At 30.4% G+C, this 25481-nt stretch overlaps 4 protein-coding genes across 4 annotated transcripts; 1 reads left to right on the top strand and 3 right to left on the bottom strand.

Annotated features, from left to right (window-relative positions):
* The first annotated feature begins 1265 nt into the window (after positions 1–1265).
* On the top strand, positions 1266–3662 carry LOC106770703 (putative two-component response regulator-like APRR6). Its single transcript, XM_014656499.1, has 6 exons — positions 1266–1344; positions 1415–1614; positions 2256–2601; positions 2734–2816; positions 3175–3231; positions 3384–3662. The coding sequence occupies exons 1-6, from the start codon at positions 1266–1268 to the stop codon at positions 3660–3662; spliced, it is 1044 nt and encodes a 347-aa protein (XP_014511985.1).
* Positions 3663–4692: 1030 nt separating this feature from the next.
* On the bottom strand, positions 4693–8478 carry LOC106771480 (amino-acid permease BAT1 homolog). The gene is made up of 8 exons (XM_014657472.2): positions 8153–8478; positions 7818–8078; positions 6815–6833; positions 6476–6695; positions 6205–6386; positions 5485–5774; positions 5262–5391; positions 4693–5177 (listed from the first exon to the last, which is right to left on the bottom strand). The coding sequence occupies exons 1-8, from the start codon at positions 8278–8280 to the stop codon at positions 4836–4838; spliced, it is 1572 nt and encodes a 523-aa protein (XP_014512958.2). The 5' UTR covers positions 8281–8478; the 3' UTR covers positions 4693–4835.
* A 1568-nt stretch (positions 8479–10046) lies between these two features.
* Positions 10047–15400, bottom strand: LOC106769812 (amino-acid permease BAT1). Its single transcript, XM_014655581.2, has 8 exons — positions 15172–15400; positions 14823–15083; positions 12216–12234; positions 11866–12085; positions 11589–11770; positions 10729–11018; positions 10499–10628; positions 10047–10412 (listed from the first exon to the last, which is right to left on the bottom strand). Exons 1-8 carry the CDS (start codon positions 15288–15290, stop codon positions 10071–10073), a joined length of 1563 nt encoding a protein of 520 aa, XP_014511067.1. The 5' UTR covers positions 15291–15400; the 3' UTR covers positions 10047–10070.
* A 4368-nt stretch (positions 15401–19768) lies between these two features.
* Positions 19769–24573, bottom strand: LOC106771621 (amino-acid permease BAT1-like). Its single transcript, XM_014657615.2, has 8 exons — positions 24411–24573; positions 24063–24323; positions 21599–21617; positions 21250–21469; positions 20974–21155; positions 20452–20741; positions 20217–20346; positions 19769–20130 (listed from the first exon to the last, which is right to left on the bottom strand). Exons 1-8 carry the CDS (start codon positions 24527–24529, stop codon positions 19789–19791), a joined length of 1563 nt encoding a protein of 520 aa, XP_014513101.2. The 5' UTR covers positions 24530–24573; the 3' UTR covers positions 19769–19788.
* Between the last annotated feature and the right edge of the window lie 908 nt (positions 24574–25481).

Raw genomic sequence — 25481 nt, forward strand, 5'->3', positions numbered from 1 at the left:
TTAAGTTTAGTAAAAAAAAAAACAGACTTAATTAAATTTTGAGTATTTTATAAATTTAAGTATTTTTAACTGAACTTTATTAAAAAAAATAATCTAGTGAGTATCTAACATTTATTCTTATTTTTATTTAATTTTTTATCACTTGTTATTTCTGTTATTTTTTCACATCATCATTATTTGCCTGTCTTTATATAAAAATAAAATGCAGTTTAATGAAATTTTAAGTATCTCATTAAATTTGAGTATTATTAATTGAATTTTTATTAAAATTTTGGCCAGTTTTTATTTTATTTTTTATATTTTTGAACTAATTTATTGGATGACTTGATTATCTCTGCTAAATGACATTGTCTGGTATTTTGAAATTTTAATTAATGTAGAGACTCGATTAAAAAATATAAATTTTAAACATTCATTATATATATTTTTTTAATGAAAAATTAATTGAAAATACTCAATATTTTTTAAACAAGTAAGCTAGTTTTTAATTTTTGATATAAAAGCATATAAATAATGAGAATGTAAAGATAAATTTTGTATATCTAATTGGAAAATAGAAAAAATTTAACTAAATGGATGAGAATTGAAATGATTTAAATTTATGAGTTAATTAAGTTAAAAAGTATATTGTTTCCAGAAAAGGGTACAAGACGTTGTTGGTAATTAAAAAAATACCTTTTATATGGTCACATTTATTAGACACTTGTCCTCCTACTTTATATAATCCACAAACACTTCAAACTTCTTCTTCCTATGATTCATTGGATTCATCAATTCAGTTTCACTCATTGTGAAAAATGGTAGACGAGTCAATTTCACTGATAAAACATGTTCCTAGCTTTGCAAGAGGTTTTAGCATTCTGCTAGTGCATGATGACAAAATTTCACGTTCTTATCTCTCAACAATTCTTCAACTATATTCTTTCAAAGGTATCGTATACTTCCAATTTTCTCTCAATTCTCTTTGCCACTTTCATTCCCTCTCTCTGTACTCTAAATTCTGCAAAATGAAAAATTGAATTTAAAAATGGTTTTCAAATCATCACACAGTAACACTTTAACCAGTGTTTTGAGGAATAACTAAAAAATTGACACTATCTCACTTGTGAAATTCGTGAAAACCCTTGATAAGAATTGAATCTGGTGTTGTTTATTTTGCAAATAGCTCTCATATATAATTGTTTGGTTAATCAGTTACTGCTACAAATAAGGCATCCGCTGCTGCATCCATGATTTGCCATCAAGAAGGTACGTTCAAACTGATAATGGCTAAAGCTGATATGGCTGACATGGATATCCCTTCTTTTCTGGATGTAGTAGTTCAAAAGGATGTTCCTGTCTCCAGTGCACTTAATTTTCTACTCTCATTTGACTAATATATATATAATAATGCATCGTTTTGTGTCATGTACAGTCATCTACTCTGGAGTGTTTGGTGATATAAACAGGAAAGCTTTAGCTACAGGATTGTGTTATTTCCTTAAGGAGCCTATCACTCCCAATGATCTTCAATATCTCTGGCAACATGTGTATCACTCAAGACCCTATTCACCCACAAACACTCAAAATGCAGACTTCCATGCAAAGGGATTACAGAATACCCAGATGAAACAGGTGCATATATATATATAGTTAAAAGGGTTATCTCAATAACACTCCATACCATCTTCAATTCCTTGGGATGAAGATAAACGAATTAAAATGGATAGAAACAGAAACAGATAAGTGGAAATAAATAAAAAATAAAATTGAAGAACTTTCGTGAAAGAAAAATAAAAGTTAATGAAAAATATAACAGTTTTTTTTTTTTTTAAAAAAAATCTCTCTTTATTTTCACCTTATTTCCATATTCAACCATGTAACTAACATTATTTGATACTTTCATATTACCGAATATGTTAAAGATTTGTATTAATAATAATGGTGTATTAAAATTGGTGTACTTATATATAAAACTATTATGACTATAAAAATAGTGGATGTTTAGTTTTATGTTGAGTTTTGAATTTACGATAAAAGCTATTTAAAATCGGGGATCTACAATTATTTTGATTTATTGTGAAATTAAACCTATACTAAACAATTGAAGAAAATCTAACTCGAAATTTTAGGATGTGTGATGATTTTATAACATTTATATATATATATATATATATATATATATATATATATATATATATATCCTAACACATTAATATCTTCTTGGGTTGGTTATCATGAATTATTTTCCTTCAAAACACTCAACTTTTGAACAGGCGACAAACGCCCAATGCCAGGATCTTGGAGCAAAAAACGGAAGAAGCGATGCTGATACATTAGGCAAAGAAAAAGGAAAGAAAACCCTCAAGAACACAATGCCAACCACAAAGTGCAAAGGTCCCAAAACATATGGAAAAAGAAAGCATGATGATTATGCATTCAAGAAAAAAGAAAAGAGAGATGTTGTGCAGGAAAAGCCAGATTGGTCGGGATCAGCCAAGATGAACATTAACAACCTCAATGAATATTTCAGAATGTCTGAGCACAAAAAACGTTTGAGTGTTTGGACTCCTGAATTGCATCAAAAGTTTTTAGAAGCAGTGAAAGAATTAGGAGACAACAGTACTGTTTCTTTTCTCTCACTATATATTGAATTTCATTCCCCCTTTTCTTTTCTTGATTACATATATATCAGTAATGGATTCAAGCTTCATTCGTGATAAGATAGTTAAAATGCCTGTGTTTCATTTTCAGTTGCTCGTCCAAAACAGATATTAGTTCTGATGAATGTCAGTGAGCCTCACCTCACTGCTCGCCAAGTTGCAAGTCATCTGCAGGTTCTTTTCTGCCACTTCAACATAGACAAGCAATATAGTTTATCATCATTTATACGCTTAAAAGTTATTAGGGCTAGAGTTATCTGGAATTTACTAGTTCACCTACTATAATATAGAATTGAAATTTCTAGCTTTCCTCCGAGAATATGTAAGTTTATGTATGTTCATCAATGCAAAAATTAGGATCCAGGAACGTTTTAAATAATTGCAATATGAGCTGAAAGAAGGTATCGTGATGCCATTACTTTGTTCTCTTTTTCCATAACTATATATAGTTGCATTCATGAACGACCATGCATGTTTTCTCGTCTGCTTCATTTGTTTAGGTTTTTTCTTAACTGACATTTTTCTTACACAGAAATACAGATTGCGTTTGAAAGGTGAAGAGAGATCTCTCAATTCTGATTTGCCTAGAGTATCATCTTCAAGACACAAAGCCAACTCTTCCACATCTAAAGGATCCACCTTGGAAACAAAAAGTAATTACTATAATTTCTCTCTTTGTTTTTCACTGGTGGTAGATCGCTATAGCCAGCATTTTTGTTTGTAATTGATTCGTTAATTTAGAGCATAAAAAGAGCATTTGATCCAGGTCTCCCAGCACCAAACGTTTTCTTGAATGTGAACCATAATCAAGATCAGATTTCAGTGAACAGCTTGGGAATGGAATTCACAGGTGCTTCAATGGATTCAAACATACCTGGAACTGATTTGTGTGATTTCGTAGAAACGTTTCTGGAAGACTCTGACTGTTTCAATTTGTATAAATATGAAACCAATCCTGCTGCTGTCGATCAATGTGCTGAGATGCTAAGAAATATTCTAGAAGGAAGGGGTTCCTCTTAATTAATGGTAATTTGATATGGACAACACCATCAGATCAAAAAAGGTTGTCACTTTATCATGTACACACTTCAAAAAATATAATAACTATGTCATACTTCAGAGACTAAAGATACACACAATTTCTCATTCTTTTCTTATTGTTGTATAGGTATGTGCTTGCAGATTGACTGAAACTTGGAGCAAAATGGGAAACTTTCTGTTCTATACATGGTTAACTTCAAGTTTGAACATACATGGAAACCTATTTCCTTTTCCAGTAGTAGACATTATCCTGTGATTCATATAGTATATATATTATAAGCATCAATTTCAAGATATTGGAAGATGATAAATACAGTGTTTGTCTTTCTTCTTCTTGCGAGAAAGCATGAACAAGTAATCTTTGTGACCGAACATACATATGCAAACATGAAGTGAATTATTAAGTTGACATTAATTCTATTTATTTTTAATATTTATTTAAATTAATATTGATCTAATTCACATTATTATAATTATTTAAGATTTATTTAAGCTTGTGTCAAGTAAATCAATTCTAATTTTAGAATAATGTGTCTTCATATCTTAAAACACAGATCATAGATAAGTTTGAATCGAAGGTAGTTGACACAAGTATAAAACCATATTTCATGCTTCAAAGTTGTCCACCATTAATTGTCAATTTCTTCTTGCATGTTCTTTCTTCTCATTTGCAAATTCATGTTTTCCATTCTTGTTACTTCAATGGCAACATCTTAAAGAATAAGTGGATCCTTCGATAGCTTTTTCATCACATTATAAAGACCATTTTAAATAGTATTTTTCTTTTATAAAATAATAAGTTTAATACTCAAGTTCTATTTTTATAAGTAAATTTTCCCTATAACTACAGTATGTTTTAATGTAGCAATTTAATCACTTATCTGAATTATAGTTGATTACAGTTAATTTTTTACACCAACCATTAATGTTACGTATTGTTAAAGAGTTAATTATAATCTCATATAATAAGTCCAACTTATTATTATTACATGTATTATAGTCATGGCACAATAAATTTAACTTACTATAATCAATAGTTATAAACCTGACATAATAAATGTTATTATGTAACAAACATTATAAAAAAAACTAAATCTATCAAACTATATATATGTGTGTAACTGTGTGTGTGTGTAACTGATAAGTTTTTTTTTATATAGTGATTATAGGGCCTTTAAACCAATGGCGGCCACTGATTAGCCAGAAAGAAACTACAAGAATAAGCAAACATCCAACAGCCACAGGGGTGTAGTTAAGTGTCTCCATGGTTATTGGGTACGAAACAGGTAATGAGAAGAGTATGGAGATGATGAGCACCCAAAGGACAGCCACCCAGCCCACAATGACTCCATAACGGCCCAAGTTGAAAGGCCCTGGGACAAAATCCTTCTGTGCCAAGGTTACCCTAAAGAGTATAGGTAAGGCATAAGCAATATAGAGGCCGATCGTTGCAATGGATACCATGGCCTCAAATGCCACCATGCTTCCAAGAGACTGCAATGAAATTACATTCCACTTTTCAACAAACCTAAATATTCAGATTATTATAAAATCAAAGTTTATAAATATATCACATACCGTTAATGCCATGCAAAATGATATAGAAACGGAAAGCCAAACTGCATAGATGGGAACCTCCTGGTTGTTAACTTTGCGCCACAATGATGAAAATGGCAGGGCCCCGTCTCTAGAGAAAGCAAAAACCATCCTGAACAAGTTTTAAGCGTCATATTATATTATGTAGAGAAATTAAGTCTCGCTCGTATAGAAAGCGTGCTAATTTGGTGCAGGCACGTTTTACCTTGAATTGCTTGTGACGGAACTCATGCCACAGAAAAATATAGCAACAGCAACAATGACTAAGCAAATAATACCCCCAGCTCCATTGCCATATCTATTCTTGAATACTAGATAAAACACTTCAGCAATAGCATACCCACCAGCGTCATTATCTTCGCTCAAAAGATAATGAATGTCGGTGACTGCAAAGGTAATGCCTAGTATGTAACCCCACCCAACTATAACAGATATCCCAACAGCACTTATAATTCCTTTTGGTCCGTTTATGTCAGCCTGCCTGGTTTCCTCTGTCTGCATATACAATTTAAGTAATCAATGAGTCCTGCTGAGATGGTGTTTACAAAATTATTTTTAGTTAAAATTGATTTTGAAGTGATGTGACTTATGTCAGAATTTTTTAGCTTTTAATTATGTAATTAAGTTAGCGGAAATCCCAGTACAATATTTTTTCTTGACAGCAATTATAGACAATTTTTTTTGTCTCAAAGCGGACAATACTGAATATTACGAATGATTTGTATACTGGAGAACAAAACTACGACAGAAACATCAAATCTAAAAGAAGTAATATCTTGAATCCAATAATCGATTCTAATAATGATGTTTTAACGGACTTAATGTCATGTCGAAATAATACGATTTACCGGTCAAGAAACTTTGTAAAAGCTTTTCAGGGCAATAAATTTTGAAAAAAAGAAGGAAAAGAGTGGAAAAGATATACCATATAAGCTGATGCATCATATCCACTTAGGGTATACTGACTCATAAGAAGTCCCAAGAGAAATATGTAGGGCTTGCTGCTGATTCCGTCCCCATTTTCAGCATTAAAATGAGTAAAAACAAACTTGGCACTAGCCCTTTCCGTTGCAACAGATGGAATGCCAATCATAAGCACAAAAACACCTAAAATTTTCAATGTCAATCAAAAATTCAGAAAGGTTTCCACGGAGAATTGAATGCAGAAAACAATTAAACAGGAAATTTCTTCATACCTACAATATTCCAAATAGCAGCAAGGCGTCCCAAGAATGATAACAATGATATAGGAAGGTTGTTTATGATACCGTGTAGGAACAAAATCACCCCATGGAAAGCAATAACTACGTATTTAGAAGCCTCATATCCGCCACCATTTTTCCCACCAGTACTGAGGAGTATAATAACTTTAATCAGTTGTGCAAGTGAAAAATCTACACTTGTTGTCACTGCCCACTGCAACGAAAAAAAGAAACCAAAGTTGGAGCATCAGATGGATTAATGGAAATCTACATCCCACACAAGTCCTTGCAGTTAAAAGTGAAGGATGTTTAATTTGTGCTTCTTAAGAATACCTGGCCAACAATATTGAACCTGCAAAAACAGATAAACCATCCAACTTACATCAGAGAAACAACCGTGGTAAGGCAAATATGGCAGAGTCTCTTGTTATTATACTTCAAAAACTGATTAAGCAATAAACTTTAATTTCAAGCTACACGACGCTAAGGAGAGCTAATAAATTAGACAATTGTAGTAAATTTTATCCGATTAAGAGCACTAAATTTTCAAAAATCTGGTTGACCAATATACATCATAAGCTAGAGAAGTAAATAAAAAAATCGAACAAATTATGCATTATATCATTAATTATAAGTTTTAACTGCCAATTTCGGAACTGGATTTAACTATCAATAATTTCAATATTTGGTAGAATGACATGTTTGCTGCACAGATATATTGGTGAATATTAGTATAGTACAAACCTCAAGAGTATCTTTGTTCTGAAAGATCAAATTATTATTCTTCTTGTGCCTTTTATGCTATAGATAAAAAACTACAACCAATCTATTTCCAGTCCTACAAAACTCCAAAACTCCAAAACTTCACAATTAAATTACAAAACATTAATTTGGTCCAAGTTCAGAAATTTTAGTTTGTATGTGTAACAGGAGTAGTGGCAAAAGAGACAAATACAGAGGGTGCGAAAATTCATGAGACCGTAACCCACGATCCAAATGATGAGAGTATGTGAGGAAAAGTACAGGGCCCAAAATAGGAAAATGAACCGATTCCTCAACGAATTTTGATTGGTCCATAACTTATATTTTATATGTGGTTTTGGAGAGAGAGTGTGAGGCAAGGAATATTTTCTTAGAATCGTCTCCTCTGCATTTCTTTTTCCTGTTTCTTGGTGCTGTCACATCAGTAGTTTTTTTTTTCTTCTCTACCGAATCGGAAGAGAGAAAAGCTTAAATTCAACTCAGTCACACAAATAAAGACCTCTCAACTGGGTATTGACAAATTTACGAGGCAGTAATTTGGGGAAATGAAGTTAAAAGGAGTTAGGAAGGGTACCAGCCAGTAATCCAGGAAGCAAAGGGAGCCCAGGTGGGCCCAGAAAGCTTGGCGCTCCAATAGTAAAGCCCACCAGAAGTGGGAAAGGATGAGCAAATCTCAGCCATGGAAAGCGCGACAATCATGGTGAAAGCAGAGGCAATGAACCAGCCATAGACGAAGGAAACAGGGCCACCGTAGTTCAACCCATTGTTGTAAAGAGTAGTGACTCCGGTGAGCACCGAAATAATAGAAAACGAAAACGCAAAATTCGAAATCACCCTGTCACAGTTCAAAGAAAGATTTTTTAAAAAAAAAAGAATGCAGTGAAAAAAATGGAAAGAAGAGAAACATACGATAGGTCACGCTTGAGTTCTTGCTTGTAACCGAGTTCTTGAAGACGAGCATGGCCAGAATCAAGTGGAACGTATCCTTCTGCAATGGCATGGGCGTGAGATGGGACTGTTTCGTTGTCTCTGGCCATTATGATCAATCACCAAACATACCGATGCAGGGAGGGAGAGTGCTACTATATATAACTTTATTTCCTTAAACATACGTTTAGTTTTATTTTTGTTATTATCAAAAAGTGAAGGCTGTGTTGATGATAGGTGTAGTTTTAGACGGCTCTGACATTGACAATAATAGGCAGAAGTACACGGATAAACGAATCCAATTAAATTACTATAATTGTGACAAGTCACAACTAATTTTGTATGCATGATATGAAGATGATAAGGAAGATCGTAAGTGTGGATTTCGTATTTTGATTTTTCGGTGAATGATTGACTGAATTAATGAATGGTAGATTCAATAAGGATGGTTGTTGAATGGATTTTATTACCAGCTTCTGTTCAAGAGTACACATATCAGACATATAGCTCTGACAATGCCAGTTTAGTTTTTAATTCATCGACACAGGACCTTTTGGTTCAAATAAGTTTTATTTAAAAATTGTTTAATGCTATCTTATGATTGGTGATTTTATTATGGAAAAACTGTTATTTACAAGAAACTTTTGTTTAATTCTATTTGATAATGGATGATCTTATTATAAAATAAATGTTTCTTACAAGAAACCTTTTTTTAAGTTGGAAAAGAAACACCATTGAAAACAATTTTCTTTGACTTAGTTTCAATTCAAGAAATACATTAAAAATATTTATGTTTTTAATATATAGATAGGTAAATAAATAAATATATAAATCAATCCACCCATTCCCTCGCTGAGTATTTTAGTGTAACGTCCCATTATTTCAATATTAAATTAAAAAAAAAAACAGAAAAGAAAAAGTAATACGACAAAAAGGAAAAAATAGAATGAAAAGGTATAAAAGACAAAAAAATTATGTATATACTTAAAAAACAAAAGAGGTACTGGGACCGAATGAAACGAAAATAGCTAAAATCATTTATCATATCTAAAAAAATTGTTTAATTGTGCATAATGTAAGTTGAATTTTTGAAATAATTCTTTTTCATCCTAAAATGTTTATCAACAAGCTTATCAAAATTTTGGGTTACTCAACATTGAAAAATTTATTCAGACATAATAGGTCATTCTAGCGGGGTTGCGGTAGTTGCAACAATGAAGAAAAATTAAGGAGCGACCGCACAGAACAAAATACAATTGCAAATTGGTTTCCAATGGATCGACTCATCTTAAAACCAACCTATGTTTGTGTTATAAATTTTGAATATAATATTGTAAAATATTTATTTTGAACATTATTTAAAATAATAATTTTTTTAAGAGATATTTTAGGTCATGGATTTGATCTACTTTCTCCACTACAAAATATCAAGTTGAGTCTTTCTTTTTAGTTTTTCTTAATTTTCATTCTCTTTTCTTCTCTTCTAAAATTATCCTGTATATAAACTCTATCAGAGTTTCTTGCTAGTTCTGTGATCTTCAAATATTTTTGAAAAATTCCTGTTGTACTCGGGAGATTTGCACAATACATTGCGAATAAGTTTTTAAGCTTGTGGTAAAAAATTCTTACAAAATCTCATACTGCTATTTTTTGAGACGTGTAAAGTCCTTAAGATTGTTGTAAAAAATGATTATAAAATCTCATACCACAATTTTTTACACGTCTTATAAAACTGCGGTATGAGATTTTGTAAGCATTTTTTTATAAAAGTTTGGATATGGCATTTAGAATATTCAATTTACAAGAACCAAGAATAATATTATAGAGACTAAAAACATGAATTATAAATATCAATCTAGGATTCTAAAAAGAATCATAATGCAAACGAAACTTCATTTCTTTATATATTAGTAATTGGGCCTTTAAACCAACGGCGACCACTGATAATCCAGTAAGAAACTACAAAAATAAGCAAACATGCTACAGCAACAGGGGTGTAGTTAAGCTTCTCTGCGGTTATTGGGTAGGAAACGGGCAATGAGAAGAGTATGGAAATGGTCAGCACCCAAAGAACGGCAACCCAGCCCACGATAACTCCGTAACGGCCCAAGTTGAAAGGCCCAGGAACGAAATGCTTTCGTGCCAATGTCACCCGAAAGAATATGGGAAAGGCATAGGCAATATAGAGACCAATGGTTGCTATGGACACCATGGCCTGAAAAGCGACTATGCTTCCAAGAGACTGCAATGTTTTTACATTTCAGATTATAATGGTTAATCATATTATTCCACTTTTAACAAATCAGAGAAACGAAAGTTTGCACATACCGTTAATGCCATGCAAAATGATACTGAAACAGAAAGCCAAACTGCATAGATGGGGACCTCCTGCTTGTTAACCTGGTGCCACAATGATGACAATGGCATGGCACCATCTCTAGAGAAAGCATAAGCCATTCTGCAAAATGTTTAAGCATATCATAGCATATTCACACGTAAGTGTAACATAGATATTTAATCCCTATCACGGAAACCAAACTAAGGGTTGCCACATTTACCTTGAGTTGCTGGTAACTGAACTCATGCCACAGAAAAAAATCGCAACACCAACGATTACTAAGCAAACAATACCCCCACTTCCATTGCCATATCTTTTCTTGAATGCTTGATAAAATACTTCAGCAATGGCATACCCACCAGCATCATTATCTTCACTCAAAAGGCTAAGGATGTCGGTGACTGCAAAGGTAATGCCTAGAATGTAAAACCATCCAACAAAAATGGATATCCCAACGGCGCTGATAATTCCTTTCGGTCCATTTCTATCAGCATCCTTGGTTTCCTCTGTCTGCAGATACAAGTTACAGTAAACAGAAGGACTTAGTCTAGATCATTTAGGAACACTTTGGTCCATCAATGGAAATGAAGAGCATAAAATTTTCAATATGGAATTGAATTGTAAGAGAAACCTTGTACCTTCTAATACTTTAAGAGATGATTATCTCCTTACCCAGTTAGACTAAAATCTAATTTATAAGATGATTTCAGAGTCTATTTTAGATTTTTTGTGTTGTATATTACAAAAGAATTCGTTATACTTACATGATATGCTATAAACATACAACAATCTCAGCTCATCTGGAATGATCTAATCCTGGAATGGCAGGTTAAAACAGGCGTGCAAATTATTTTTGTTAAATTTTGAGTTTAGCTCATCGCTCCAAAAATCCATTTAGATTTGTAAAATCTTATCTAGCTTTGTCTTACCATTTAGATTCTGAGCGCAATTCATCATTTAAAAACCATATTATAAAGTGAGAGGACATAAGTTAAATAACATAAGCTGTCAAGCAGTGTCTTTAGTTAATGTAGTGCATGGTTTTTCCCAAAAGGAAGACAGAGAGTAGAAAAGGTTCACCATATGAGCTGATGCATCAAACCCAGTCAAGGTATACTGACTCATTAGAAGCCCCAAAAGAAATATGTAAGGTCTGCTGCTGATTCCCTCTCCATTATCAGTATTGAAATAAGTGAAAACAAACTTGGCACTTGCTCTTTCCGTTGCAACGGATGGAATCACAATCGTAAGTACAAAAACACCTAAAAGTTTGCAATTCCAATAAGAGATTCAGAAAGGGTTGCCAATGAAAACCGAATGCAGAAAATACTAAATAAATCTGGAATTTTCTTCGTACCTAAAACATTCCAAATAGCTGCCATTTGTCCCAAGAATGACAACAACGAGATCGGAAGGCTGTTTATTATACCGTGTACGAGCAAGATTCCCCCATGGAGAGCAATAACTACATATTTAGATGCCTCATATCCACCGCCATTTTTCCCACCAGTACTCAGCAGAATAATGACCTGAATCAGTTGTGCAAGTGAAAAATCTACGCTTGTTGTCACTGCCCACTGAAAACGAAAAGAAACCAAAAGTTTAAGCTTGAAATGAATTAACATAGGTCTATATCCCATACAAGTTTAGACCTTGCAGTGAAATTGAAGGATGTTTAAATTATAGAATGTGCCTTCTTAAGAATACCTGGCCCACAATATTGAACCTGTAAAACAGATAAACCATCCAACAAGCATCAGACAAAAATATTGCAGAGTATCTTGTTATAAAACTTTACACGTTGATCAGGCAATAACATTTTCAAGCTATACGGCATATTAAGGCAGAACACTAGGCATCTGAGGTGAATTATGTCTTAAATTATCGAAAACATGGTTGAACATTTTACGTCATAAAATTGAGAAGTAAATGAAAAATTTATGCGCCATTAATACAACTCTGAAATCTGTATTGGAAAATATTAAAACAGTGAACATAGGAAAGAATAAGGAATTAGTGACTGGCTTAAAGATAAATTTTAAATCTAACTCAATTCCACAAAACCAAGATGTAAGGTGAAGTTTAAATCCACCTTTTTATATATATATATATATATATATATATATATATATATATATATATATATATATATATATATATATTATAAATTGACTTTATTATTAGTTAATGTGACATTTCCAATATTACTATTTATGCTACCAATTTTTGGTAAGTAAAATGGCATGTAGTTTGTCCAAACAAGAATAGTGAAATACTACTATTACAATATATATAAAAAAGAAGAAGAAGAACCTACAATTATTATCCTCAAAAGTCTCTTGTGTAATCCTTAATGATTAAATGAGAATTATTCTTTTTCATCTCTTAGTGTTAAATTAGATAAATCTTACAAGTTGCAAGGATAAGAAATTGACTTTTAAACATAACTCAATTCTACAAAACTGATTTATAAAACGATATTTGCACATATTCATATATTATAAACAGTTTTATTAATATTCAATACAAAACTTCTAACACATCTCTCACTCGAAGTATATATATATATATATATATATATATATATATATATATATATATATATATATATATTTAACATAAGACGAAATATTAATAGGTGGCCAGATAATGGTTCAATGACGAATGAAATAATAAATCTAATCGTATACTGAACAAATAAAAAATCTCACTAAAATAAACTTTGAATTACTAAGTGACACAATAAATTGAACAAAAAACAAATCTCATAAAGATAAACTTTAAATCATAACTCTAATATGATATTAAGAAGAAAATTTTTAAACTCAATTCAATCTTACAAAATCGACTAATAATATAAATTTTATATTTACTTATATATTATTACTTGTCATAACAAGATTGTCAATAAAAATTAGCAAAAATTTTGGATAGACAAATTTTCTAAAAAAAAGAAAAATAAATAAATAAGTTTTTTTAAAATTTAAAATATATTGCTGGAGTTAAATTTATTTTATAAAAAAATTATTTTAATCTATTCACATCTATCGTAGATCGACTTATGAGAGAATTATTAAAAAAGAATTTAGATTTCCAGTTTATCACTTATCACGATGCGCACAGAACCATCTCTCAGGTTCCTAGCGGGATAATCAAAATCCAAGGGTTACCACCAACCAGTCAACGCTTCATAAAAAAAATGTGTGATGGTATCCTTCTCCACGTGGGAAGTGTCAGGCATCATAAATTACATTTACTTCAGGCATATATTGAATTATGCATACAACATACAATAAACTTTTAGATGTATCAACAAAGCACCACAACTAAGTATTAAAAATTACCCTGAAATAGTGTTTTTACAAATCTTCGTCAAAAGAGAGTGTAAAATAGTTTCTTTAGACAGAAGAACATCTTAAATACTTATAACTTATTTTTCTTGTTATATATCTTCTTAGTCATACTAAATATAAATGAATAGAACATGAACAAAAAGTCATACTAAATGAAGAAAATTAAATTACTATTTATGTTTCCCTATAATACATACTTACTATGTTTCAACCACTACCTTTTCAAATATCACATTAAAATTAACATACACTTTTATTTTATCCACTTTTTTACAACTACAAATTTATCTTAAAAAGTGACTACTATTGTTTTAGACCCTAAAAGTTTCAGCCTATAGACATTTTCAGGAAAAGCAGAAAATGGGTATATTAACTTTAGGGGAACATTTTTTTTTACAGACAACTTTACTTGTAATGAAAAAAACTTCTAAAGATTAAAGCAACTTTTATTTCGAGCATCAAATATGTCTTCATTCATATTTATAATATAATTAAGAGATTTGTCAATTTTTGTAAATAATAAGGTGCGTAAAATAATTCACAAAAATAATCTTTTTGAAATCTGTATAGCAACTATATGATATTATATCTCTCAAATTAACTCGTATTTAATAGATAATGAAGACTGAGCCACCCGTGCCAAATACGGAACGACACCTAGAAACGAATCCAGAATCATTCATATCGATGAGAAGGACAAAATCAACCGAAAAGAAAATGAGAGGGTAGGTATGGGTGATTCTGAGGAAACAAATTTAAAAAACAGAATGATACTAATTATAGTGCTGCATATATGATGTGCCTTTGTCATTCATTGATTCATTCATCTTAGCATAATAATATCATGCGGTTAGGAGAAAAACTATTTATTTTTGCATTGAGAATCAGAAAATAAAACTATTGAATTGAAGATGTTATAGTTAAATTGGGGAAAATAAGTTAAGGGAATTGGGTATGATACCAGCCGGTGATCCATGAAGCGAAGGGAGCCCATCTGGGCCCAGCAAGCTTGGCGCTCCAATAGTAAAGCCCACCGGAGGTGGGATAGGACGAGCAAATCTCTGCCATTGGAAGCGCCACAATCATGGTGAAAGCAGAGGCAATGAACCAACCATAGACTAAGGAAACAGGGCCGCCATACTTCAATCCAGTGTTGTAAAGAGTAGTAACTCCGGTGAGCACCGAAATAATAGAAAACGAAAAGGCAAAATTCGATATCACCCTGTCACAGTTCAAAGCAAGATTTAGAAAAAAAAAAAAAAGTGTAGTGAAAACACGGGAAGAAGAGAAAAGAGAGAAGAGAAATATACGAAAGATCACGCTTGAGTTCTTGTTTGTAACCGAGTTCTCTGAGACGGGCATGGCCAGAATCAAGTGGAGCGTGTCCACTTTCGACCACATCAGAAGGGATTACTTTTTCAGAGGCCATTATGATTGATGAAGCTATCACAGAGACTCCCCGTGGTCAATGGAGGCTGCTCCAGAAAGAAGAAGATGGGAGAATGTGTTTCTTTCTCTTTCTCTTTCGCTTCTCTCCTCGACTCCGTTTTTATTTTTCTTTCCATTTAATATCTCTCTCATTTCATTATTTTCTAATGTTATTGGTCTTTTTTTTTTTCTTTCTCCATAATTTTGTTTCTACTACTAAATAATACCATTGATGAATGATGCATATAGAATTAGCAATATAATTACGTATTGTATCATGTAGAAATTTAATAACAAATTTACATGAATGATTTACCATCCTACTTTTTGTAGATAGAGAAAAAATAGAACAAAATAGAAATGTTTGCAACAATTTTATTGGAATAAATGAAATTCATTGTATTTCTTGTTTTCTTCAAAGCAGCCTTAAATAAAATTATTGAAGGGTAAATAAGTCATTCAAAATATAATTTATTAAAATAAATATAATTATCCTATTAATTTTTATACGAGGTATTAACATACTATTAGGTTTTTTGTTATTCCATTGAGGGTTCGCTTCCCGTGTCATTCACAAGAAAAATTTAATAATACTATACTTGACTTTAAAAAAAGTAAAGAAATGACTTAGAACGCCAAAAATTTGATGAGATGCTAAAGACAAAAATATAAAATAGTTTAGAGAAAAAACAATAGTAAACTCTTTTTTAATCTACCTGATTAACTCGATGTCCATGCCTTATTATTTTAATTTGATCCGTAATTAACCTTTTACAAAACCCGAGGTGAGCTAGTCGTATTAATTTTATTAATGACAGTTACAAATATATATTAATTTATCGACTCTAGATTCGTTATGAGTTTGAACGTGGATTCGTTTCTATTGGAAAATCATTTTTTTTTTGTTTTTTCTTTTGAATAAAGAGATAATTTAATGGAAAATTAAAAGTCTACTTGACTATTGTAATATTCTTAATGTGAAACAAAGGGACACACACAAAGGTGCATGTGTTATTTCTATTTGATTTCTTTCTAGTCTTAGCTATATATACGGATCTTTATGTTATAAAAGAAATATATGGTTCCAATTATTAAATGTAATGGTCAAATAGTAATATACCTCTTTAATTTTACGTATGTAGATGTAAAGAATAAGAAATATTTTGCATTAAAAGAAAATTAATATATTATCTCTATGCAAAATAAAGAAGACTTAACTTCAACATTTAACACGTCCTAAGTAATATTAGTTGTGGAATGTGAATCTAAAACCTAAGAAGTCGAAGATATGATGCTTACAACAATTAGTTATTTTATACTTAACATTTTATCACAAAATTACTAATAATTCACATGGCTTTCAATCCACTGGTTATTTTAATATAGTAGACATTTTTTCATACATAATTTAAATCAAATGCGATTTATACATTATACAGATCATACTTATAATGTTTATTTTTAGTATTCTACAGTGCTGATAAAGTTTTATATTGTTATTTTCGAAGCAACATACGTGGATAGGAAATTAAATAAATAATTAACAGAAACCACAAAATCAAACAACAAGATTAAAAAGAAAACGAAAATAATCACATTTAAATAAAAAAGTCAAGGGTAGTCAATTTACACTGATTTATTCTGATACTCTTTTAACTCATAAGTATATTTCATAAAAAATATTCAATCAAATATTTTAAAATGGTATAAAAGTTTTGTTTGTGTATACTATTTATTTATTAAAAGATATCATTGATAAAAGTTTTTTATTTTTATATCTGAGCTTTAATTATATTGTTTTTTATGAATACAAAACGACAAGTTTAGAATTTTAAAATTTACTATGGTATAACGACAATCATTCATGATAAAATCAGAATTTAAAAATTTACTCAATTTTACAAAATTAATTTTATATGTACTTAATATGTGACTTTGAATATATTTCTCTTATCAAATGGATAAAATGGTAATTTATTAAGAAGTAGAATAATGATTTAAATGAATATCAAATTTCGTTATAATAAATTTTAATAATAATTGTAATATTATATCAAGAATAAATCTAATTCAATTATATAAAACTGAATTATAAAATGAGATTTATATTTATTTATATATTTTAAATTAATTTTATTTTATTAAATTTTAAAATTTTAACCATTTATTTATATGAACTCAATAACAAAAGGTTTAGATAACCAAGAGTTTTTAAATAGATAATAACTATCAGAAAATTAAATGTTAATCATTTGTTGTATAATTGCTGAAGTAATAAGTTCTTTTGTCTTAAATTTAAACTATCTAATAATATTTTATCGGATGAGATGGTCACTTTAGTAATCTTTATTTTTACGAGGAGTACTTACTTGGTTATGCATTTTTTTTCGTATTTTTTAATTATTATTTTTTTAAACTATAAATTTACAGAAAGATTCATCATATAAAAAATTATCTAAAATTTTTTACTCTGTTAACTAGTAATAAGAGAATTTGGAAAATGAAAAACGTAAATTGTAATTCAAATAAATAGAAACATTAAAGTTGAAGAAAGTTTGGAATTATATGTCAAATTTGATATCAAAATCGTAAATAATATATTTTTATTTATGGTCGATTTCCACAAAATTATCTGTGGCTCATATCTGTCCACCAGCTACCTGCATCTAAAGTAATGTACTTCTTTTTTTCCTATAAATCAAAAACATTACAGACATGTTTAAACCGTTCCATAAGCAGAAATCTTATGGTTGTTAGCCGACAGTTAGGTTAAATAAAAATTAATGTTAAAAATAATTAGTTAAAGTTAAGTAAGATTATTATTAAATGGGTTATAAATCTATTTTAAAATTTATAATATAAATTTAAAATATTGTATTAAATTAGTTATACTCATTATCCATTTATTACTATTATTACTAAATTCTTATATAAGAAAAAAAGTTGATATCGATCCCAAAAATATTGATACAATACCTTTACTTGACTATTATAAAATCTTATTTACTTCAACTAAATATATAATATTAAATTTATATGAGCTAAATTCTTATCAGAAAATCACAAATTTGTTTCCAGAAATTGGACTACACAATTTTGCATTGGGTGAGAGCTTAAAAAAATATTTTTAAATGAACTGGTTTTAGTTAGATAATAATATTGTTTAAATGGTTTTATGCTGCAAGCGATCTTGTCGTAAATTTTAGGGTAATTTGTTCTGACTCGATGCAAAAACTAGTTTTACCTAACAATAACCTAACTTTATAATTATAGAAATAGAAGAAAAATCTAAGCTAATATTAATTATCGTTATTTGTACGTAGAACTAAAATCATTGAGAACCGAGAAAAAAATGATTGGCTGGACCACGTGCCAATTTTCTTGGTACTTGTCTTCCCCACTTCATTCAAAATTTCAAACATGTGGTGATCAACAAACACCATTTCCTCTTTCCCCTAACTCAATAAATTCACTTTTCTTATAATTTATTATTTAAATAATATTCATATATGTATGTTTTTAATCAATTTTATCAATATTTTTTTAAAATATTTTTTACGTATAAGGAATTGTCAAGCAAAACTCCAATAAATATATTAACTTGTATATGACGGTAATTATTGATAACTTGGTGAATTGTATACATTGAAATTAGATGGGTCAAATTAAATTTTGATAAGTAAAATAAGTAGAAACTTGTACATCGTTAACATAATTTTTAATTCAACATCTCAAAGCATTTAATTTGTGGATTTTTGTCTTATATGATATTTATGAATATTATTTATATTTCATAGTTTTTTTTATTGTTATTTAAACTCTTTGATGATTATATTAAGTATATGACTAAATAAAATTACAAATTTAAAAACTAAACCTTATTTTAAAATTGTAAATTTCTCAATTTAAGTAGCCTATTTATGGTATGAGAATTATAGTGACACTGTAGTTATTACCATTGATAGAGTTTGACATATATGTTCCTATATTTTTCATATAAGAAAATTACGAATGATATTCTTCCATCAAAGCTTTGACTATCATTTCATTTCACTATTAATTTTGCATTGACATTAGGCAAATGATGGCGAATCATACCAATGTCAACACCAAAAAGTTAGGCATGTTCTCCACCAGCCTAAAAATTTAAGCAACATTTTTTGACTTTGTAGTCTTCTTTTTCAAATACAAAACTTCACTTGTTTTTTTGGAGTTATATTTACATAAATAATAAACTATTATTTTAATGAGCTATGATTAAAACATATTGTTAATAAATTTGTTGAAAATAACTAATTATACTTAAATGCAGTAAAAAATAAGAAAAATTAAGTTTAAAACTGAAAGAAATAAAATTGATTAAAGATATCATACTAAAAATATTCAATTTACATGGACCAGGAATAATATTATAAAGACTAAAAATATAAAGGAAAATAAATATCAATCTAGGATTCTATAAAGAATCATATTGCAAACGAAACTTCATTTTTTTTTTTTTATATATTAGTAACTGGGCCTTTAAACCAACGACGACCACTGATAATCCAGTAAGAAACTACAAAAGTAAGCAAACATGCAACAACAACAGGGGTGTAGTTAAGCTTCTCTGCGGTTATTGGGTAGGAAAAAGGCAATGAGAAGAGTATGGAAATGGTCAGCACCCAAAGAACAGCAACCCAGCCCACGATAACTCCGTAACGGCCCAAGTTGAAAGGCCCAGGAACGAAATGCTTTCGTGCCAATGTCACCCTAAAGAATATGGGAAAGGCATAGGCAATATAGAGACCAATGGTTGCCATGGACACCATGGCATGAAAAGCGACTATGCTTCCAAGAGACTGCAATGTTTTTACATTTCACATTATAATGGTTAATCATATCATTCCACTTTCAACAAATCAGAGAAAGCAAAGTTTGCACTTACCGTTAATGCCATGCAAAATGATACCGAAACAGAAAGCCAAACTGCATAGACGGGGACCTCCTGTTTGTTAACCTGGTGCCACAATGATGACAATGGCATGGCACCATCTCTAGAGAAAGCATAAGCCATTCTGGAAAATGTTTAAGTATATTATAGCATATTCACACGTAAGTGTAACTGAGATATTTAATCCCTATCACGGAAACCAAACTAAAGGGTTGCCACATTAGTTTACCTTGAGTTGCTGGTAACTGAACTCATGCCACAGAAAAAAATCGCAACACCAACGATTACTAAGCAAACAATACCCCCACTTCCATTGCCATATCTTTTCTTGAATGCTTGATAAAATACTTCAGCAATGGCATACCCACCAGCATCATTATCTTCATTCAAAAGGCTAACGATGTCAGTGACTGCAAAGGTAATGCCTAGAATGTAAAACCATCCAACAACAATTGTTATCCCAACGGCGCTGATGATTCCTTTCGGTCCATTTCTATCAGCATCTTTGGTTTCCTCTGTCTGCAGATACAAGTTACAGTAAACAGAAGGACTTAGTCTAGATCATTTAGATTTGTAAAGTCTTATCTAGCTTTGTCTAACCATTTAAATTTTGAGCCCAATTCATCATTTAAAAACCATATTATAAAGTGAGAGGACATAAGTTAAATAACATAAGCTGTCAAGCATTGTCTTTAGTTAATGTAGTGCATGGTTTTTCCCAAAAGGAAGACAGAGAGTAGAAAAAGTTCACCATAAGAGCTGATGCATCAAACCCAGTCAAGGTATACTGACTCATTAGAAGTCCGAAAACAAATATGTAAGGTCTGCTGCTGATTCCCTCTCCATTTTCAGTATTGAAATTAGTGAAAACAAACTTGGCACTTGCTCTTTCCGTTGCAACGGATGGAATCACAATCGTAAGTACCAAAACACCTAAAAGTTTGCAATTCTAATAAGAGATTCGAAAGGGATGCCAATGAAAGCCGAATGCAGAAAATACCAAATTAAACAGGAATTTTCTTCGTACCTAAAACATTCCAAATAGCTGCCATTTGTCCCAAGAATGACAACAATGAGATCGGAAGGCTGTTTATTATACCGTGTACGATCAAGATTCCCCCATGGAGAGCAATAACTACATATTTAGATGCCTCATATCCACCGCCATTTTTCCCACCAGTACTCAGCAGAATAATGACCCGAATCAGTTCTGCAAGTGAAAAATCTACGCTTGCTGTCACTGCCCACTGAAAACGAAAAGAAACCAAAAGTTTAAGCTTGAAATGAATTAACATAGGTCTATATCCCATACAATTTAGACCTTGCAGTGAAATTGAAGGATGTTTAAACTACAGAATGTGCCTTCTTAAGAATACCTGGCCAACAATATTGAACCTGTAAAACAGATAAACCATCCAACAAGCATCAGAAAAACATATTGCAGAGTATCTTGTTATTAAACTTTACACGTTGATCAGGCAATAAACTTTATTTTCAAGCTATTCGGCATATTAAGGCAGAACATTAGGCATCTGTGGTGAATTATGTCTTAAATTATCGAAAACATGGTTGAACATTTTACATCATAAAATTGACAAGTAAATGAAAAATTTATGCGCCACTAATACAAATCTAAAATCTCTATTGGAAAATATTAAAACAGTCAGAGATCGGAATGAATAAGAAATTTGTGACTAGCTTAAATGATAGATTTACTATCTATGATGTCAATGTTTAGTAAGTAGAATGACATGTAGTTCCAAGCAATAGTAGTGAATACTACTATTACAATATATATCAAATGTATCAAAGGTAAAGATGAGATTTACTCATCAGTCCTTGCAAATCTCGAGACTCCTCTGGTGATTGAAAAAAAAGACAATCCCTCAATTACCTCTATTTCATTCCTCGAAGATTTTTCAAAGTGAACACAGATTTCTTTCCTAATCCATCTTTGCTATTCCGCGTGAACAAACTTTTTTTTTTTGTTATCAAGGGTGTGTTTAATAAGTTTTAGAATATTTGAAGATAATTTTTTTTATAGTTTATTTGAGTGAAAATAAATTTGGAAATAAAATTTATAAAAACTAATATAGGATTTGTCTGACATGACAGATAAAAAAAATTATTTAATTTGTAAAAATTTAAGATTATCAAAATATCTTTAATTATAAAAGTAATATAAAATTATAATTGTTAATATTATATTTAATTGTAAATATGTTTATAAGGAAAAAAGTTAAAATTAATTAATAAAATGAAAAGAATGATAATTTAGTAAATTGAAATAATAATAATAATAATAATAATTATTATTATTATTATTATTATTATTATTATTTTTATTACTTATTATTATTATTGTTATTATTATTATTATTAATTCCTATGTGAATCCTTTAAAATTGTAATTTAATAAATTAAAATAATAATTTTTAAAATATAATATTTGTTTAATATAAAAAGTGGAATGTTTTAGTGAGATTAATAGGGATGGAATTTATTGCTAGAATCCATTTAATGTAATTTAGTGTCCAATTACATTATTATATTATATGTTGAAACATGCAAATAAAGGGTTGGTGGTAGTTCGTTTGTATAAAAGATTAGGGAGACCACGTATTCGATTCCAAAAACATGGAATCAGTTATAAGAGATGTATACGATTCTAAAAATCATGGAATCAGTTACAAGATCATGTATTTCATTTAAAACAGCGGGAACCGGTTACACTTGTAAGCATTATCCATTACACCACACATCTATGTATGTATACATTTTCACGTTCTTTTGCTTTTATTGGAGGTTAAAATTGGATTTTGTACTTCGTTACCCTCAAATCCAAGTTCATATGTGAGGAATGAAAATTTATTTAATTTTGCAAATCATTGCCTTTCCTTCCTTTCAAATTCCCACAAGTGAATGCAATTTCAAGATTCAATCTATCTGCACAAAACACTTTTACCGTATTTTTCTTTCAAACAAACACAACTTAAGGATGTGTGTGTTCACGTGAGAGAAATGATTGAGGAATGATGAATTTGAAAAAATTTAAAAATAAATTATATGTTGTTTTTATTAAAAGATAGATTTAGAAGTAAAATTTATGAAAATTTGTATACGATTTGATTCATATGATAAATAAAAGAAATGTTTTAATTGATAACAAAATTAAAAATTATTAAATTGTCCTTAGTGATGATAGTAATATAAAATAATATTCGAGGGGCAGAAAGGGTTTTTTTCTTCATATACCCTTAAATCTTACCTCATCGGCAAAGAATGAAAGAAGCGCCAATTTTTTAAATCATCGCCTCACGTTGCTTTTAAATCCCTCACAGTGAACATAGTTGAAAACACAAATTCTGTGTTTGCATTTTCCCGTGAATAGTAAATTTCCTCCAAACGAAAATGTTTCATCCTATACGCATTTCTCTCGAAAAGCAGAAGAATGGTATATTAACTTATAGGAACAATTGTTTGACAGACAACTTTACTTGTAATGAAAAAACTATTAAAGATTAAAGCAACTTTTATTTCGAGCATCAAATATGCCTTCATTCATATTTATAATATAATTGAGATATGTGTCAAATTTTTTAAATGACAAGGTGCGTAAAATAATTCACGAAAATAATCTTTTGAATTTTTACACACTGTATAGCAACTATATGATATTATATCTCTTAAATTAACTCGTATTCATGTTAGCATAATAATATCACGGGGTTAAGGAAAAAACTATTTATTTTTGCATTGAGAATCAGAAAATAAAATTATTGAATTGAAGATGTTATAGTTAAATTGGGGAAAATAAGTTAAAGGAATTGGATATGATACCAGCCAGTGATCCATGAAGCGAAGGGAGCCCATCTGGGCCCAGCAAGCTTGGCGCTCCAATAGTAAAGCCCACCGGAAGTGGGATAGGACGAGCAAATCTCGGCCATTGGAAGCGCCACAATCATGGTGAAAGCAGAGACAATGAACCACCCATAGACGAAGGAAACAGGGCCACCATAGTTCAATCCAGTGTTGTAAACAGTAGTGACTCCGGTGAGCACCGACATAATAGAAAACGAAAAGGCAAAATTCGAAACCACCCTGCCACAGTTGAAAGCAAGATTTGGAAAAGAAAAAAAAGTGTAGTGAAAACATGGAAAGAAGAGAAAACGGAGAAGAGAAATATACGAAAGATCACGCTTGAGTTCTTGTCTGTAGCCGAGTTCTCTGAGACGGGCATGGCCAGAATCAAGTGGAGCGTGTCCACTTTCGACCACATCAGAAGGGAGCACTTTTTCAGAAACCATTATGATTGATGAAGCTATCACAGAGACTCCCGTGGCAATATAATTACGTATTGTATCATGCAATAAATTTACACGAATGATTTACCATTCTACTTTTTGTAGATAGAGAAATAATAGAATAAAATATAAATGTGTTGAACAATTTTATTATAATAAATGAAATTCATTGTATTTCTTGTTTTCTTCAAAGCAGCCTTAAATAAAATTATTGAATGGAATAGTAAATAAGTCATTCAAAATATAATTTATTAAAATAAATATAATTATCCCAGTAACTTTTAAACAAGGTAATAATAACACATTATTAGGTTTTTTTGTTATTCCATTGAGGGTTCGCTTCCCCTGTCATTCAAAGAAAAATTTAATAATACTATACTTGACTTAAAAAAATAAATAAATGACTTAGAACGCCAAAAATTTAATGAGATGCTAAATACAAAAATATAAAATAGTTTAGAGAAAAAACAATAGTAAAGTGTTTCTTAATCTACCTGATTAACTCGATGTGCATGCCTTATTTTAATTTGATCAGTAATTAACCTTTTACAAAACCAGAGGTGAGCGAGTCGTATTAGTTTTATTAATGACAGTTACAAATATATATTAATTTATCGACTCTAGATTCGTTATGAGTTTGAACATAGATTCGTTTTTATTGGAAAATCAATTTTCTATTTTGTTTTTGTCTTTTGAAATCTATTTAACTATATAAAGAGATAATTTAATGGAAAATTAAAAATCTACTTGACTATTGTAATATTCTTAACGTGAAACAAAGGGACACACATAAAGGTGCATGTGTTGCTTCTATTTGATTTCTTTCTCGTTTTAGCTAGAGCCGTCAAAATGGGTCACAATCCGCGAGCCAACCCGGCCCGTCACGGGTTCGGGCCGGGTTGGGTTTGAAAAATACAACCCACTTATATGCGGGTCAGATTTCAACCCGGCTCAT

The sequence above is a fragment of the Vigna radiata genome, chromosome 8 (genome assembly GCF_000741045.1).
Source record: "Vigna radiata var. radiata cultivar VC1973A chromosome 8, Vradiata_ver6, whole genome shotgun sequence".
Taxonomy (NCBI): domain Eukaryota; kingdom Viridiplantae; phylum Streptophyta; class Magnoliopsida; order Fabales; family Fabaceae; genus Vigna; species Vigna radiata.

What these genes read in the sequence shown, in the direction of transcription:
- LOC106771621 (XM_014657615.2), bottom strand. Translation starts at nt 24,529, where the DNA reads ATGGTTTCTGAAAAAGTGCTCCCTTCTGATGTGGTCGAAAGTGGACAC. An exon ending in GAACTCAAGCGTGATCTTTC is followed by an intron (nt 24,324 to 24,410) that starts GTATATTTCTCT and finishes CAACTGTGGCAG; the next exon opens with GGTGGTTTCGAATTTTGCCT. An exon ending in AGCTATTTGGAATGTTTTAG is followed by an intron (nt 21,156 to 21,249) that starts GTACGAAGAAAA and finishes GCAAACTTTTAG; the next exon opens with GTGTTTTGGTACTTACGATT.
- LOC106771480 (XM_014657472.2), bottom strand. Translation starts at nt 8,280, where the DNA reads ATGGCCAGAGACAACGAAACAGTCCCATCTCACGCCCATGCCATTGCA. An exon ending in GAACTCAAGCGTGACCTATC is followed by an intron (nt 8,079 to 8,152) that starts GTATGTTTCTCT and finishes GAACTGTGACAG; the next exon opens with GGTGATTTCGAATTTTGCGT. An exon ending in ATGATGCATCAGCTTATATG is followed by an intron (nt 5,775 to 6,204) that starts GTATATCTTTTC and finishes TTGTATATGCAG; the next exon opens with ACAGAGGAAACCAGGCAGGC.
- LOC106769812 (XM_014655581.2), bottom strand. Translation starts at nt 15,290, where the DNA reads ATGGCCTCTGAAAAAGTAATCCCTTCTGATGTGGTCGAAAGTGGACAC. An exon ending in AGCTATTTGGAATGTTTTAG is followed by an intron (nt 11,771 to 11,865) that starts GTACGAAGAAAA and finishes GCAAACTTTTAG; the next exon opens with GTGTTTTTGTACTTACGATT. An exon ending in CATTTTGCATGGCATTAACG is followed by an intron (nt 10,413 to 10,498) that starts GTATGTGCAAAC and finishes AAAACATTGCAG; the next exon opens with TCTCTTGGAAGCATAGTCGC.
- LOC106770703 (XM_014656499.1), top strand. Translation starts at nt 1,266, where the DNA reads ATGGCTAAAGCTGATATGGCTGACATGGATATCCCTTCTTTTCTGGAT. An exon ending in AAAGGATGTTCCTGTCTCCA is followed by an intron (nt 1,345 to 1,414) that starts GTGCACTTAATT and finishes TGTCATGTACAG; the next exon opens with TCATCTACTCTGGAGTGTTT. An exon ending in AGAATACCCAGATGAAACAG is followed by an intron (nt 1,615 to 2,255) that starts GTGCATATATAT and finishes ACTTTTGAACAG; the next exon opens with GCGACAAACGCCCAATGCCA.